General features: G+C 37.3%; 1 protein-coding gene across 3 annotated transcripts; it reads left to right on the top strand.

Annotated features, from left to right (window-relative positions):
- The first annotated feature begins 648 nt into the window (after positions 1-648).
- On the top strand, positions 649-14,936 carry LOC6579449 (scavenger receptor class B member 1). 3 transcript variants are annotated; one of them, XM_015163679.3, is made up of 7 exons: positions 2,654-2,759; positions 9,370-9,481; positions 12,753-13,005; positions 13,080-13,253; positions 13,321-13,892; positions 13,966-14,087; positions 14,154-14,936. In XM_015163679.3, exons 2-7 carry the CDS (start codon positions 9,421-9,423, stop codon positions 14,535-14,537), a joined length of 1,566 nt encoding a protein of 521 aa, XP_015019165.1. In that variant the 5' UTR covers positions 2,654-2,759; positions 9,370-9,420; the 3' UTR covers positions 14,538-14,936. The 3 variants fall into 3 exon arrangements, with proteins under 3 accessions (XP_015019166.1, XP_015019165.1, XP_002005345.1); XM_002005309.4 differs by having other exon boundaries at positions 2,721-2,871; XM_015163680.2 differs by lacking the exons at positions 2,654-2,759; positions 9,370-9,481 and adding an exon at positions 649-811.
- The last annotated feature ends 1,747 nt before the right edge of the window (positions 14,937-16,683 follow it).

The following is a 16,683-nucleotide window of genomic DNA, read 5'->3' as shown; positions in this document are numbered from 1 at the left end:
AAGAGTTGAGTTTAGGGTCCGTCGCTTTTACAGGGTATTTGAGTGTTAGCAATATCTGACGGGCTTGTTGACTTATTTGCCACCCATCGAATAACAAAATCATCCAAACAAATGATAGCCTTTTTGAACTTTGTCCACATCACTGGAATGATTAAGCTGACGACCGAGCACAGATGATACACATACATACATATATTTCAATATAGTAGAAATGTTTTCGTGCACTTAATAGCTTTTCAATAAGCAGCCTTCACAGATCTGTCGCTGCGAACATAACCTGTTAAAATGTATACTGATTATATATGCATAACTGGGGGAAGGAAGTGAGTTTGAGTTGGCAAATAAAATGCAATTATGAAGCCTTAGCTCAGACAGCTCAAGTGTCGTTCAGAGTTAGCTAATGCTGTCTGAGTCGTATTGGGGTTTTTTGAGTGTTATCAGAGTCGTGGGGTCCTACGTCAATAAGCAGACACATTGGCATTATTTGGCTTTATCGCCAGCCAATGCATTCATTTCCTATATGTCTCACTCTTATCAAGCCCAAGTCGAAGTCACTTTAATTTATTTTCAACTGTATATTGTATATATAGTCGTTACTATATAATATATGTATTATTTTAAATAGATAGCCCGGGTTCAAGTGCCAAAAATAGTTTCAAAAGTGTTCATAAAAAAATTTCCAACTATTTGTTGTTTGTTTTTTGTTTGTTTTTCGTTTTCCCCACCTATTCAAATTGAATTTGAAATTCAAAATTCTGGTTACAGGCATTGGCATAATTCATAATGGGTCTTTTTTGCAATATTTGTCTCCGTAAGTAAGAAGAAATGTGACAGTAATTGTATTTTAGGGGTTGGGGAACAGAAGGGGGGAGACCTCACGTAGGCCCAATTGATAGCATGCAAACTCATCTCATTACATCTAAACTGCTTAACTGCGATCTATTCGAAATGATTTGTTGTAATACCTATATCTCCTCTATATATTTATTCAGTATTTTATACTATCTATTTCTATGTGTTTCTCCAGATTCACTCTCCTTTACTTCCACCGTCTATATGTCTCTCACTCTTATCCTCACTCTATCTCTGTCTCTTTCTATATTGAAGGTTTGCTTATTTCTTAGCAACTAAAATATAAGTTTAAGGTTCGGCTCATGGTAAATGTATGTTAGATATGAATTCTGGCTCGAGCTTCTGTCAGCCTCGTTTATCCGTGCCATTTCAGGGCATTTTACGTTTGTCTATTCATACCTCATGTTTCATGTTTTGTGATTTAATATTTATGAGATCGTTAAAAAAAAAGAAACAACAAATATGTCAGTTTGTATGTCATTTTACATAAACAGAAAGGTCGCATGCAAGCCGGTTAGCCTTATTGGCATACAAAGTTGTAATTCGTTTAGAGTTTGTGTCTTGAATAGGCCTATTAACTGCAACGGCTTGCGTGTGCGTATGTGTGTGTGTGTGTGTGTGTGTGTGTGTGGGGGGTGTCATCGATGTAGTTCAAGGTCAGCCAAATTAACCTTGTCGGAACTGTAGCAATGCCTAACAAACGTCTCCCCCTAAGTTTTCAGCGAAGTAACTGTATAAACAATAAATTGCATTGGAAAAACACTTACAGACCCGATTCTGGCTAAGCACATGAGTTGAGGCGAATATTTCCCACTTGGGCAAACACTTCTAAGCCATGAGTGAAGTCTACTCACTTTACTATTTCCTATTCAATATCTATATTTCCAGTTCAACTGCAATGCAAATGCAACAAGTTTTTGTAAGTTTTTTTTTCCATCATTATTTTTGTTTTTCCAGCTGACTCTGCGTGTGTTATGCCCACAGCAAATTTACATTTGGTTTTTTCTTGTCATAGTTTTCTATGTTAAGTAAATGTGAAGATAAACAATTCTGGTGTAAATATATGAATGTGTGTTGCAACTGGCAAGAATAACAAGAATTGCAACAACAAACGACCACATCTTAATGCAACCTTGCGCAATGGCGAGGGTTGTGTCAAGTTGGACACCAAACACCAACAACTTCAACATCAACAGTAATAGCAACAACATTTTTGTTGTTATACATTCTTAAAATTGTTATGTTTCGCAAAGCGAGACGACAAATTGTTAGTCATTTACTCGTTTTTTGGGCATATAATGATTTGCGTGTATGTGGAAATCAAAGATATGTTTGTTGTCGTTGCACGTTTTGGCAGCGACAGCATAAAATGAAACGATACGAAACGAAAGACTTCAATGCAAGCAACAAACTTGTTTTTATCAGCCCGCACATAACACAAATAGCAAAAGCAGCACGCCAGCAGCGCAGCAGCAGCAGCGGCAGCGGCAGTAGCAGCAATAATCATGCATGACAACGCCATTCAATAGAGCTTTTTATCAATTGCATTTGCAAGGCGGCGTTTGCACTAAAAAGCTTTTACGCTGCACTCGCCGCTCTGAGCGCAAAGCCGAGTGAGCAGCGCAGCAGCTACTGAGCTGAGTGAGCGGCGAGCAGTGAGCAGTGAGCGCCGCGCACTGAAGCTTACTCTCGCTTTTGACGCCGACGATGTTGCGGCGTTGCGACGTCGCTGACCGTTTGCGTTTGTTACCTGTTTATCTGGTTTTTTGTCGCAATTCAAGCTAAGCTTGAGCTTTTGCGACTGTGCGGCCGCTGCCTAAACATCTTTCGTTGTGCGCGCATTTCAAGTCTTCAGTTATTCAGCGGCTTTGCTGGCGTTCAAGTCGTTTCTCTTTCGACGTTGCCGGGTGCGTTAAACAATAAAAAAATTCATTTTAAGCCAAGAATCTTGACTGCATACCAAATACACTGTTAAAGCCGACTCGTGCACGCTTTTAGACGGTGTGCATTAGTATATATGTGAGTGTGTGTGTGAGTGTCCGTACGTGTGTTTGTCTTTGTGTTAATTTTACTATTTTGAAATGCCTGCGGTTGCCTGGCAAGCCAATATTGCGGCTGCTATTGCTTTGGCTGTGGCAGTTGTTGCTGTTGCTATTGCCTTTGCTGTTGTTGTTGTTGTTTGCCCGTGTGTCTTTCACAAAATCGAAACAGGCAACAAGTGTACTTACACTTGCCCACTGTGCACGGTAGTCGCATTCCAGAGTGCTGCCGCAGTAAAAGTTGCAGACAGGCCACGATAATATGCCACATCGATACATATTTAATACAAAAACGAATACATACATATGTGTATAGATATACAAATATATACATATATTAATATATATATCGCTTAAGTTATCATGTCGCAAGACCTTGCCAGTAGGCCCAGCCAAATGAAACCGAATGAACATGCTTATTGGCTTTAAGAGCAGCGCAGGCAAAGCGGAAAATCATTAAGATACATGTGTAGCTATGTAACATACACAAACAGACAGACACATACACACACGCATGCACACTCTTGCATCTTGTGTGTGTGTGTGTGTACGTGCATAGTTTTTATGATTACTTATGTGGAAAAAGTGAAATTTCGCTGTTGACGCCACGAAGAAGCAGCCACTCAAAACGAAATAAAAGCTAAACATCAAAATCAAAGTGAAGCGCGCACAAATATATAAATAAATAAATGCAAGACGCTGACCACATAACCAACAACCATTTATCCAAATATCCGTTTTATCAAAAAGAGAGCGGGTGAGCCAGACAGAGAGAGAAGGAGAGAGAGAGAAAGAGAGAGGGAGAGTGCGTGTCTGCTGTTTGCATTATTATCCGGCTAAGTAAAAGCCCTTTGGCACACGCAGCTCGCAGCTTGCGTGCGCTACAAGTGCCGCTAAAGCTGTTTATATACAAATATCCGTTTTATCCGACAGAGAGCGAATGGCACGCTGCGGTGGGTGTTTGTGTGCCACTTCAGTTTATCCGGCTAAGTAAACGCCCTTTGCGTTAATTTGCGGACACCGTTAAAATGATTCATTTTATAAAAATTGCGTGCTCTGCGACAATTGTCGCGCTTTGTCTGTAATAGTTGCTATCTCAGTGCCTCTCTCTCCCGCTCGCTCTTTCTTGAATAACATGTTGCGGCAATAACAGAAACTGACCTACTGCCAAGATGGAACGAACTGGCGTTGTCACTGAGACACGCCATTGTCTAGCTAAGCAACAACAAAAAGCAACAATTTTAAATCACTTTATTTTACACATATTATCAAATGCAACAAAAACAATAGTCGAGAGCCAAAAAATAAGCTTTAAATATAACAAAAAATTGTCAACAGCTACGTCGCTCACTTTTTGGCCCGGCCAAAGTCACCGACAACAATAACAACAACCGACGGCTAAAGCAACTACATAAAATTGGGTCAGGGTAATTGTTTACACTAAGTAGCTACTGCTACTGCTACAGTTGCTCTGTTGCTGTCGTTGCTGTTGTTGTTGCTGTTGCTTTTGCTGTCTGTGTGTTTGTGCAACATTATAAACGCAGTGAAATTATGCGGCATCTCACGGCGGCTTTGGCTTGCAACTTGCTGTTGGCATTGAAAGCGCTCTCCGCGATTCTCCGCTCCCAGCCAGCAGCACTCTCAGTTGCTCACTCAGCACCTTCGTTTAGAAAGTAAGTTTCTATTGAAGTGGAGTGGAGTGGAGTGGATTGGCATGGAGTTCTGCTAAATAGCAAAAAAAAAAAACGCGATTTCACGTTAAACGCCCAACAGTTGTTAATTAGAAAAAAAAGCAACAAGCTGAACACAAACAATTACACTTGAAGTATACAAAACCAGCAGTAAATATGTTCAAGTGCCTAAAGCTGATTACATATGTCGCTGATAATTTAGCTATAGATATAGCCAATTAATGACAGATTTGGTCTGAAATATTTCGTTATATATAGTATTGCCTAACTTAAGGCGTAGCTCTAACGGACTACAATAAAATTAGAATTGCATTAGATATTTAAATGAAGAATTCAGGGTCACAAACAAAAGCTAAGCGCTAAGAATTCCATTTGATGCAAAGCTCTTTTCGCTTTGTCAAAGAAGAGAAGCCTGTTCAGCTGGCTATTGCTGGCATTCATATCTTATTTCCTTAGTTTGTCGCTATTAATACCGCTATATTGATAACTATATTACTTTAAAGTATATAGCATGCAGATATGTATATTCGTCTAACTGCTAGCAGTGCTCACTTCTTATTTCTCATTCACTTATTTCTTATTTTTATCGTTGTTGCTTCACTATATTCCCTTAGTTAAAGAGAGGCAAGTGCGACAAAAGCTGACTGCTATGCAGCTTTCTTATTTTTTCTTATTAGAAAGATATTTCTTATTAGTAAATTATTACTCGATTCTCTTGTTTATTAAAATAGTAAGCAATGCATATTACTTAATACAGGCAGAAGCTGAGTGTAAGTTACACTCCCTTGTGTTTTTCTCCGATTTCCCATTTGTGATAAAGCAACAGCTGTTATTACCGCACGTCAGCGCACGGCAACTGCAACTGTAAGGCATTTCCATAAATGTATATATGTATATACATCTGTTTCCCCATTTTCATTAATATCAGCTTGAGCTATATAATATCAGCTGTTTATGACTGTTTGGACAATATTATTTCGCTGGCGATTTCTAATCGAAACGGCTAAAATAAACACAAATCATACTTGATATACGATCGTTTCTCTCACTGTAATTGGCATTCATTGAACTTGCTAAACGTAAAAAAAAGCAACGACAAATCAGAAAAAAAAAAAATTGTGGGCAGAGCCATTTTGGCATTCAGTGGCCAAAACAGTTTGTTACCTGATTTATGGCTCAATGGTCAATTGTTCATCGGCTGAATGTCGCCCGAAAAGCGCACAAAATGATAATAATTATATTAGTTAATTACTATTCAATACGCATGTCATGCGACAAAACCCATCTGAACGTGGTCCAAGCATTTGGCTCTCTGGCGTCAATAACTGTTTGGCGCAATTTATTCGTACCTGAGCCGATCATTTTCGATTGTTGCTGCTGCTGATGTTGTTTGTTGTAGTTGTAGTAGTAGTTGTTGTTGTTATTGTTATTGTTATTATATCTAATAGCGGGACGACCTTCAGAGCACACTAAGTGCCGTTCAATACACAAGCCAATATCATCTTTGTATGTGTAAGCGTGTGTGTGTGCTCGGGGCAAAGTACAAACTGTGGACAAGCTCTGCAAGCAGATTTTAATGATTCGCCAAATACCCAGCAATTAATATGGTTACTGTTTATTGCTATCTGATCGACTAAATTTGACTGAAAGAGAGTTCTTCTAATGGAATAGAAATAGAGAATACCCTTTATCGTACTTGATCTTACAACTTTTTCCTTTCGCTTTGGAAGCAACCATAAAACAAGTGAACTCTAAGACATAATAGATTCTCTGTATTAGACTGCGAAAATACCCTGTAGTAGACTGAATCTAAGAGAATGTTTACATATATCAATATCAAAGCTTAGCTCGCTACAGGCCTCAAGATACCCTGTACCAAACTACTTAACTTACTCTCTCATTTCCTTCCTAACTTTTGTGCTACAAAATGCACTCAGTTATCTTAGCCATCTCTCAAGCACAGGGTATATCACATCCAAATACAAAAAGAGTGCAGCCAAGGCAAAAACAGTATTAACTTGTGGCTTAGTTGGTCGAGCATTTCCGTGACATGGTCAAGTGCTGTTTAACTGCAAATAAACACAGACACAAACTGGCCGACACGCAGATATGCGTTTTTCTCTCTCCAACTTCTACTTCTTCTTGTTGCAAAGCGCAACTGAAACGTGCCCATAAGCCAAATGCCAATTGGCGTTGCTGTTGACCATAGAAACTGATATTGTTGCTAAAAAAAACAAAAATACAGATATAGTCAGGTATCTGAGATGCGTTGCCAGCCTATATAGACGCCACCTTGACGCTGGCTTATAAGAACCTCAACTGCATTCCGCTCAGTGAAAAGATCTGTATTGCTAACAACTAGATAAGACGGCAAAAATTGACGCACTGACAATTAAAAAAGTTTTCGTTGTCGTCGTTGTCGTTGTTTGGATTTTCTATTGTTTCGTGCGGCGCTTGCAAATGGCTTGGTTAATAAATGTATTCATCAAAGTCAGATTTGTTTTTTTAATATTTTATGATGCCTGCCTGTGCCTGCAATTGTCAATAATCAAGCGGTTTGAAAGCAAACAGGCAACGCTTTATAGAAATTATGGCCCAACAGCGACAGCAGCACCAGCAACAACAACAACAACTACAATAGGGGCAACCGCAATTTTGAGGCCCTGGCCTCGGTCAAGGTGTTTGCCAAAATTAAAAATAAAATTTTTGTATTTTCATACACACTCTTTTAATATATGCGTATATGCCAAGACGAGCCTGGCCATTAAGATGCTCAGCGTATTGGCAACAGCATTTTAATACCCTGTTCTCGAAATGTGCAGAGAGAGAGAGTATGCTGTTGCTGTGTAGATGAATAGTCTATAAGAGGAAAGCAAAAGAGTCGAGCGACCCTTGCTCTGCCCTTTCATCTGCTTAGTATTCTCCCTACTGAATTACTCTTCTGCAGTGAGCATAAAATGAACCTTGAAATGCTCTCAAGAGCTGATCGATCCACTTTGAGTGTAATTTCGACAGCTATAAAGGGCGCGCCTGAACAAGAGCCTGATCAGTCTCAACCCTGACCTGGTGCAAGGCGGACGCAGTGAGGGGACTACGTTTTTAGTTTTTTTTTTGTATTCTGTATTTTATGGGCTTATGTTTACTATTTTTTTTTTTATATATACGTGTTATCAATTATAATTATTATTATTTTTTTTTAATTTAAAACAATTAAATTTTGAATTCATAATTATATCTTTATATATACTTATGTATTTTATTTATTGATTCATTCATGAACAAAAAATATTTTTTTGTGTTTTTTATTAATTTAATATATTTGATATTAAATTATTAATCAAATATTATATATGTATATATATTTATATAAATATATATTTAATATCAAATATATTAAATTAATTTAATTTTATTTTTTTTTAAATATATTACAAACTATTTATTTATTCAAATATTTAAAAAATAAATCAAAAGCTTACGATTTGTTTAGTACATATAATAGTTTTTATAGTATTGTTTATATTTGTAATTATAATGAGAACGATAATAATAATATCAGCAAGATTGATAGCTATTATAATAATGAACAATGTAATGATCATTTATAATAACATTTGTTAATGATAATGATGCTGATAATGATAATTATTCTGAAATGACCATTAGTTTTTTTTAATGATAAGTTCATCATTAACTTCATAATAATAATCATAATAAATATGTTTCCGTATATATGTATGTCTATGTAGTTTAGAATATATAATTGTTTTCTAATAGTTTTCAACTGCTATAAGCCGTCATAAACTGAAGAACTATAAAAACAACTTTAGACGTATGTATATACGAGCGTTACTTCCCCAATACCGTTTAATGTTAAGACCGTGACTGTTAAACATGTTTTACACTAGGTATTACATAGTTGAGCATTTGCAGAGCTCTACCTAGTTTTTGTAAATATGCGTTTATGCGTCTATACGCATGGCTATTAAGACGTTCAGCGTTTTGGCAAAAAACGATTTCTTTGTCTTTTGTTTAATTGCCTGACTGCTTCTGCTGGAGTTGAGGCTTACCCGGGCGGGCTCTATTCATGGACCAATCATGTCGATGCCTATTGTCAACAACAAAAGCGAAAACAAAGTCGAACAAGCCATTAAAAAAGATTTACGAGATCTTTAAAATAGCTCTAGAGAACTCTGGAAAACAATTGCTGACTTGACAACGTTCTGAAAAACAAAAACCAAAACTAAAAGATTATATAACACACGAAATGCCAAAGAGAGTATTCAAAAACGTTGTCTGATAAATTAACCAATGGAAAAATATAGAAAAAAATGTAAAGAAAAAATCAGAAAACAGAAAAAAAAAAAAAAAAAAACATAAACAATACAACACAGCGGACAAGGCCAGTTTGCCCTGAAACGTGTCTGAGTTTGAGGTTCAGAGCTCGGCCCTCTTCGAACGAGTTAAACTTGACTGCTACACTTTAGACTTGAGCGTGGCTAATATATACACGGATCGTATGTAGAGAACCCAAGACATCTAAACAATAATAACAATAATTATCAACATCAGCGTCATCATCACGCTCATCATGATCATCATAATGATCATTTTATTTTTTTTATTATCAACAAAGTTCTGAAACTTTGCCCGGCAATCAACTTATGCATTCCTAGCTAGACTTTCATTAACAACTAGCCAAGTTAACGATGCTCGGCCTTAATTTAAAACCAGATTTGCATCTTTATCACAGTTTATTATAATTATTTCTGTTCTGCTATTTATAGTTCTGCACCAGAAGGCGTTTCACACTTTGACATCCGCACAACGATCACAACATGAACGGACCCAAACACAAACTTTGTACCAAACTCTCCAGCACATATCTGCGCAAATGGTGTAAGTAGAGCATTCTTGTTTACGCAAATCTCTTGCGTCTGCAATTTGGAATACTTCTCTGTTAAGTCATATTTTTTGGCTAGAAAATTTCATTTGTTTTAGTTGACTTTACTTATTTTACTTTACTTTGATACACGTTTTTCCTAAACACACTTTTTTCTTAAGTGGTTTATTAGCATTTAAATTCCATTAGTGCTAATCTAATATAATGTTAATTGCTTTCAACTCTAGAGAACTTCATGGAACCTTTTTGAGATTTTTCAGTGGTGTTTCAAAGTTTAGGGATTTACCTGAGTGGCTAAACACATTACTCAACCACATTATAAGTTATATAAAAGCGTTGGCTATTTCCGTCTTTAATTTAAATCAATTACAATTACACAGTCAGAGTCAGAGTCAGAGCAGCTCGTCACAGTTTTCTGACTGACAAAGCGAATGAATTAGACGCAGTTAACTAAGAGAGCAACGATTAAAAGATTTGTAACAGCTAAATAAGCTCTTGATTGAAAGTTAACTTGATTGTAAATTAAATTCCTAAGCAGCCAATCAGGTGGCTATGGATGTATAGCAGCCTGGCTAATAAGCTAATAAAATGGGCTAAGAGTTGCCAGATAATCGAAAATTTCAATTTGGAGTCCGAATGATAGAGCTCCTATGCCTATGTAGCAATGGATTGATTAAATTATATTTACTCGGTTGAGAAACTTCAGGGAATGAGCTGTCCAGAGTGTTGCCAGATAGCTGAAAATTATGCTCTAAGTATGAAAGCTTTTCAGTGTCTGAAGGTACGAGTCCTATGGCTAAATGTAGTTCATTTAGGAATTTTGGAAGATTTGAAATTTCCAGAGTGTTGCCAGATAGTTAGTCTTAGCCATAATATTTAAAATTTGTGCAGAATCCGAATGAAAAAGCCCTGCAGATGTTATGGATTAAGATTACAGCAAACAGTTCTTAAGAGAGCTGCCAGATTAGATTAGACTAAGAGTGGGTTTAACCACCTTAACCAATACAAAAGAAAGTGTAGCCAAAAGATTTATCAATTTCCTGAAAATGCACCTGAAATATTTCCAAGTAGCTTGGGCCTCAGTCGAATTGTATAAACCTTTGGTGCATAAAGGTTTTCAGTTACGTTCCAGCAAGAGCTGGTATTGTATTACTGAATAGGTGTATTATTTCCGTATTGCATGAAATCGAACTCAATTATTACCAACTGAATAGCTGGCTGGCTGGGCAACAGACACATGCCTTTAATGTTTTGTTGACTGTTTGGCTATGACTGGTTTTACAGGTATTTCAATTTTGAATTCTAATTGATGGCAGACACCAGAATTTATATATATGTGTATATATATATATATACATGGAAGATGGCTATGCGGCGGCGCTTTCTTGACATTGTCAAGGTCTTTTACACATTGCGCATAGACAGACAGTTATTCAGACAGTCAGTCAGCCAAGTCGGTGTTTACCTGGCGTCAACAACTTCACACATTCTTGATGAATCAGCCGAAAGAATTTGATTTTTGCGTTCTATTGTTGTGTAAATAAATATATACACACATACATACATACATATGAATTCGGTTTGTTTACACACAATAATACTCGAGTAGAGTTTCAATGGCGAGGATAATAAATAATTGCACTTCGCATTGCAAGCTGACGTGAGGGCTAACAAGTGGAGCTTACGGCTCAATAGCTGGCTATCTTAACTGGTATAATACTCGGTTAGTGAGTTGGGCTTTAATAAATGCATTGATAAGTCGACTTTCTGGAAAAACAAGCCGACGTTCATAGAGGTTCATTAATTTATACAATTATTCAATCGGATGATTAATAGCTAATTGCAGCTTCGCTTCGTTCGTATAACTTGAATTAATTAACTGAGGAACGAACAATGCTATAAGGTCGCCAGATCAACTAGCCACAAACCAAATGAAATGTGCTAAAAATAACGGAACGAATGGATTTTCGACTCAGAGATGAGTCTATGAACTTTGCTTGGATTTACGATCTATCGATTATCGGTCTATTATATAAATATGGGCATCAACTTTTTAGCTAATCAATGTGAATTAACACACTAGACTCTGATATTTATTAATGAAATAGATTAGGTGTTGGAGAAACCCATTGAAGGTGTTGATCAATGTAAAAAATATTCAGACTTCATACTAAATTCGAGATATTACTGAAAAGAGCCAAACATATCACTTCTTCTGGAAAGCCGCGCGACACTGATTAACCTTGCTGATCCTAGCTTTGCTTGGTTTGCATTCGTAATTATGGATCGAGCCAAAGGGGCGAAGGTCAACAGCTATGCAACAGTTAAGTTTTACCATTCCAGCTGAATAACTATGAAAGAGTCTGCTAAGCGGAGTGACTGAAACGTCTAGAAAAGTTAGCCAAGGCAACACAATGCAACAAAACAAAATGAAAATAATAATTCGAACTCTGTTTTAAGGTAAATACAGCTTATCAGAAATCTGGGAAAGTTGAAAAGAAAGATCAAAGTATAGAGTCTCATGCGAGAAAAAGAATATTTTTTTCTTCTTACATATTATAAATGTCTTTAATTATACATTTCATATTCATTAGCTAATAAAATTCTTAAAATTACCCGGACTAAATCAGGTTTTAAAATAAATTTAAATACATGAATAGTTTTCTAAGCAAAAGTTGAGATCCCAGCACTATGTTTTAAGAGTAGTAAAAGTTTTAGAGTCTTTGATCTTTCACCCAAATGTTATAGTTATTGATTTTCAGCTAAATATACATACCTAGTTTAATAATTCGACTCTGTTTAACTAATTTGTTGAAATTACTTACTGTGAAGATTCACACCTCAAAAAAAGAAGATAAATGTATTAGCTCTCATTAAGGTAAACATTTATGGCAATAGAAAATGAGTCTGTGATCTATTCGCATATTGACTGGAATCCATATAATATATATAAATATAAGTATATTTAGATATTACTTCTATGATTCATCTGGTGTGTGCAACGCATCTGTAAGATTTGAACTCATATCATTTAACACAAATCAGGCGGCGACGCCTTTATTAGCTCTTTGGGTTCAGCTTGAAAGGTGAAAAATGAAGTACGTGCACTGGGTGCATAACGCGAGCTGAGCTGAGATTTCCCCCCTGATGAATCATTGCTCAGAGCATGTGGCATAGAGGATAAGTCAAACGAATAATTTATAATGAAATTTGTTTTCTCTTTCTCTTCTCTCTCTCTCTCTATCTATCTTTCTCCGGTTACTGCAGGGATTACTATTATAATCGCCGTCCTTTTACTAATTGGTGGAGTTTTGGTTGCCTGTGAATTTTCCGTGCTAATCAATGCGATCGTTAATCGCATGATTGCGCTGCGACCCGGCTCCAAGACCTTTGGCTGGTGGGCCAAGCCTCCCGTTGAGCCGCACATCAGCTTGTATGTGTATAACGTGACTAATGCGGATGATTTCCTAAGCAACGGCTCCAAGGCCATTGTCGATGAAGTGGGACCCTATGTTTACACGTAAGTTCAAGATCTCCCACTCTCTCTGTCTCTCCCACTTGAAATGTTAATGATTTGATTTTGCAATTTTGCAGCGAGACATGGGAAAAGGTGAACATTGTGGAGAATGACAATGGCACGCTGAGCTATAATCTGCGCAAGATCTACAAGTTCCGTGAAGATCTGTCGGCTGGTCCCGAAGACGATGTGGTCATTGTGCCCAATATACCCATGTTGAGTGCCACCTCACAGAGCAAACATGCCGCCAGGTAAGAGAGGAAATCTAATTCCCTATTGCCATATCAGATCTAAGTGGAACATTTTGATCTATTTCAGATTCCTGCGCTTGGCCATGGCCAGCATCATGGATATATTGAAGATTAAGCCATTCGTGCAAGTCTCTGTGGGTCAGCTGCTCTGGGGCTACGAGGATCCTCTGCTCAAGCTGGCAAAGGATGTCGTGCCCAAGGAGCAAAAGCTGCCCTACGAGGAGTTCGGCTTGCTCTATGGCAAGAACGGCACCTCATCGGATCGTGTCACTGTCTTCACGGGCACCGAGAACATCAAACAATACGGCATCATTGACAAGTTCAATGGAAAAACACATTTGCCGCACTGGACAACGGACAATTGCAATCGTCTGGATGGCACCGATGGCTCCATCTTTCCGCCGCACATTACCAAGGATCGCATTCTCGAGGTATACGACAAGGACCTATGTCGTCTGCTGCCATTGGTCTTTGAGCGTGAGGTGGACACGCCCAACAATGTGCCCGCCTATCGTTTCACACCGCCCGAATGGGTATTCGCCGATGTGGAAAGCCATCCGGATAACATGTGCTATTGTCCAGCGGGCAAGCCCTCCTGCTCGCCCAACGGCCTCTTCAATGTGTCGCTGTGTCAATACGGTAAGCCTAGCCAACACCCTCAGATCTTGACATTTCTATAGCTAATCTCTCTCTCGCTCTCTCTCTTCTGTAGACTCGCCCATTATGCTGAGCTTCCCGCATTTCTACTTGGCCGACGACAGTCTGCGCACTCAGGTCGAGGGCATTTCGCCGCCCATGAAGGAGAGGCATCAGTTCTACTTCGATGTGCAGCCCGTAAGCATATAGAATTGGCGCTCTACTAGCTGATCTTTAATGTAACTATTTGTTCCTCTTCTTCAGACAACGGGCACCACTCTGCGTGTGAGCGCTCGCATCCAGATCAACTTGGCCGTCAGCCAGGTGTTCGACATCAAGCAGGTGGCCAATTTCCCGGATATTATTTTCCCCATTTTATGGTTTGAGGAGGGCATCGATTCGCTGCCCAACGAGGTCACGGACATGATGCGCTTCGCCGAGAATGTTCCGCCCAAAATTCGCGTCGTTCTCATCGTGAGCCTGTGCACCCTGGGCCTGGTGCTGCTGTTGCTCTCCACCTTCTGCTTGATTCGCAATTCGCACAGGCAGAGCACACTGCACTTGGAGGGCTCCAATTACCTGGCCACCGCCCAAGTGGACATGAACAAGAAGCAGAACAAGGAGAACCCTCCCAATGGCAGATATTGAAGAGGCCTCGCCTCGCGCTGAGCTTCTTCAATATATTTTTAGTCGGCGCGTTAGTCTTAAAATGGAATTTTCTTTTAGCTAGGGAACTCACAGGCAAAATCTCTCCGAGTGCGTTTAGTCTAGAACAAATGGAGCTGGGAAGACTTATGTGTATGTACTTATACTGTATATTGTATGTATGATAGGTCCTCGTTGTAAGTACTTATGTAATCGTTATAAAAAATTTCAAGTGTATTAGCTATATATATATATATACGTATATGTATATATATGGTCTGTCAAGCAACGGTCGTGATCATTTTAAGTCTCAAAAACAAACCCAAATTCTATGTCATAAAAAAAATTGTACATGACCAAATGAAAGTCACAAAGAATATAAAACCAATTAACGAAACAAGATTCACAAAATCTATATATCAATATCTATACAGATATATGTATATGTATTGATATTTACTAATGTTCTCTCAAGTTTCGTTCCTCATATAAATGTGCTTGATTAGACAAAAAACAAACAAAATTTGAATGGACTGGCAAAAATTCCGATGCGTTACAAACGAACTACAACAAAAATATAATATATAATATATCTAAAAATAATATAATATAATATAAAATAATAATATATATATATATATCTGTGTATGCATATATGTTGTATGTGTATATGTGTGTGTATCGTATCTATATCTGTATAATATATATGACTCTAATGTGTACAATAAATTACGCTATTATTTTAATTAGGCACTTAAAAAAACAAATACATACATAATGAATATTTCTTGCCTTTTGAGGAAGGTTTTGATGGGCTTGGAATTGAATTGGGATTTGATTTGGTTTAGGCTTTGCCATAAATCAATTTGTTATTGTTCTAACGATGATATGTGACTACTTTATAATAGCTATTCTATTTAGATGTACAGCCAGCATCGAAATGCTTATTAATGTCTGCTTAAATAGCGGTTTTCAATTGCTTCCATTAGGGTTAAGAAACTTTGCCAAGGTGCCAGGCTATCAGCTTTGTAATATGATGAATCAATGATATATGGAACATATAAGTCTTTGTTTATCTACAAATATCCCTCAAAAACATTGTGCTAATTTCGCTATTTAATTTATTATGGCAATTTAGTACAGATTATTCTACAATTCCATATAATCTAGAGTAGTTCTTATAGTTCGCCTCAAAAATAGATTATAATTAGGTACAGCTGCACGGAATCATGGGCCTTGCAGCTAACTTATCAGAGCACAAATTAAAATTTATTAATTTGAAATTCATGCTGAGCAAACGCTACAAAACAAATCAAGCTGAAATGAAAGTAAATAATAAACACAAAGCTAACGTGCTCAGTGGGGAAATTCAAATTTCCACTGAATTGAGCTGTTGCTTAATTAAATTTCATTTAAATTATACAGAGAACTTGACGCTACAAAGAAAGTCCCAATGGACTATGTAGGTTTTCTATCATTTTAATAAGCTACAAAATCGTAAAAGTATATACAAAATAAATTTACTGAAATTTTAAATATAAAATATATATAAAGTTAAAAACAATGGAATTGATAGTGATATATAAAAAGATAGAGAAAATATTCGAAAATTATATTCAAAATATTTTAAAAATTAATATAAAATATCAATACATATTTTAACAATTTAAATTTGCAAATTTTACAGTTAGTATAACATATATATTTTATTTTTATTTTTCTCAATAAGTCAATAAAATTCACTCATGCAGCACAAAGTCTCTATCATATGCACTAAATTTCAATTTCCAGGGTATATTCTAATTGTCAGCTCTACTTGTTTGCCACAGTCCAAATTTAATTGGTAATAAATTGGAAGATTTATGTCAGGTTAACATATTTTGTCACTTGTGAGGTGCAAGACTCTGAAGTAACTGAGGTGTCTGTCCGCTCATTAGTCGAGATGTATTTCACACGGCATACCGGATCTCTATTGGCGAATCAAATCAGATAGACGAAGCAGCTAAAATGTATGCGAATGCGAATGCAAAGGCGAGCGCACAGTGTCATCGCAATTAGAGTTCACTGCGATAGGCCAGACATGATGCCCGAGGGCAAGTGCAATCCACTGGTCGCGAGAGCTGATAAAATTGGTCTGGCGATTGGTCTG

Source organism: Drosophila mojavensis, unplaced genomic scaffold, assembly GCF_018153725.1.
Source record: "Drosophila mojavensis isolate 15081-1352.22 unplaced genomic scaffold, ASM1815372v1 contig_80, whole genome shotgun sequence".
Classification (NCBI taxonomy): domain Eukaryota; kingdom Metazoa; phylum Arthropoda; class Insecta; order Diptera; family Drosophilidae; genus Drosophila; species Drosophila mojavensis.
Note: the sequence above shows the minus strand (reverse complement) of the source record. Positions and strands in the feature narration are given on the sequence as shown.

What these genes read in the sequence shown, in the direction of transcription:
- LOC6579449 (XM_015163679.3), top strand. Translation starts at nt 9,421, where the DNA reads ATGAACGGACCCAAACACAAACTTTGTACCAAACTCTCCAGCACATAT. An exon ending in CACATATCTGCGCAAATGGT is followed by an intron (nt 9,482 to 12,752) that starts GTAAGTAGAGCA and finishes CGGTTACTGCAG; the next exon opens with GGATTACTATTATAATCGCC. An exon ending in TCTACTTCGATGTGCAGCCC is followed by an intron (nt 14,088 to 14,153) that starts GTAAGCATATAG and finishes CCTCTTCTTCAG; the next exon opens with ACAACGGGCACCACTCTGCG.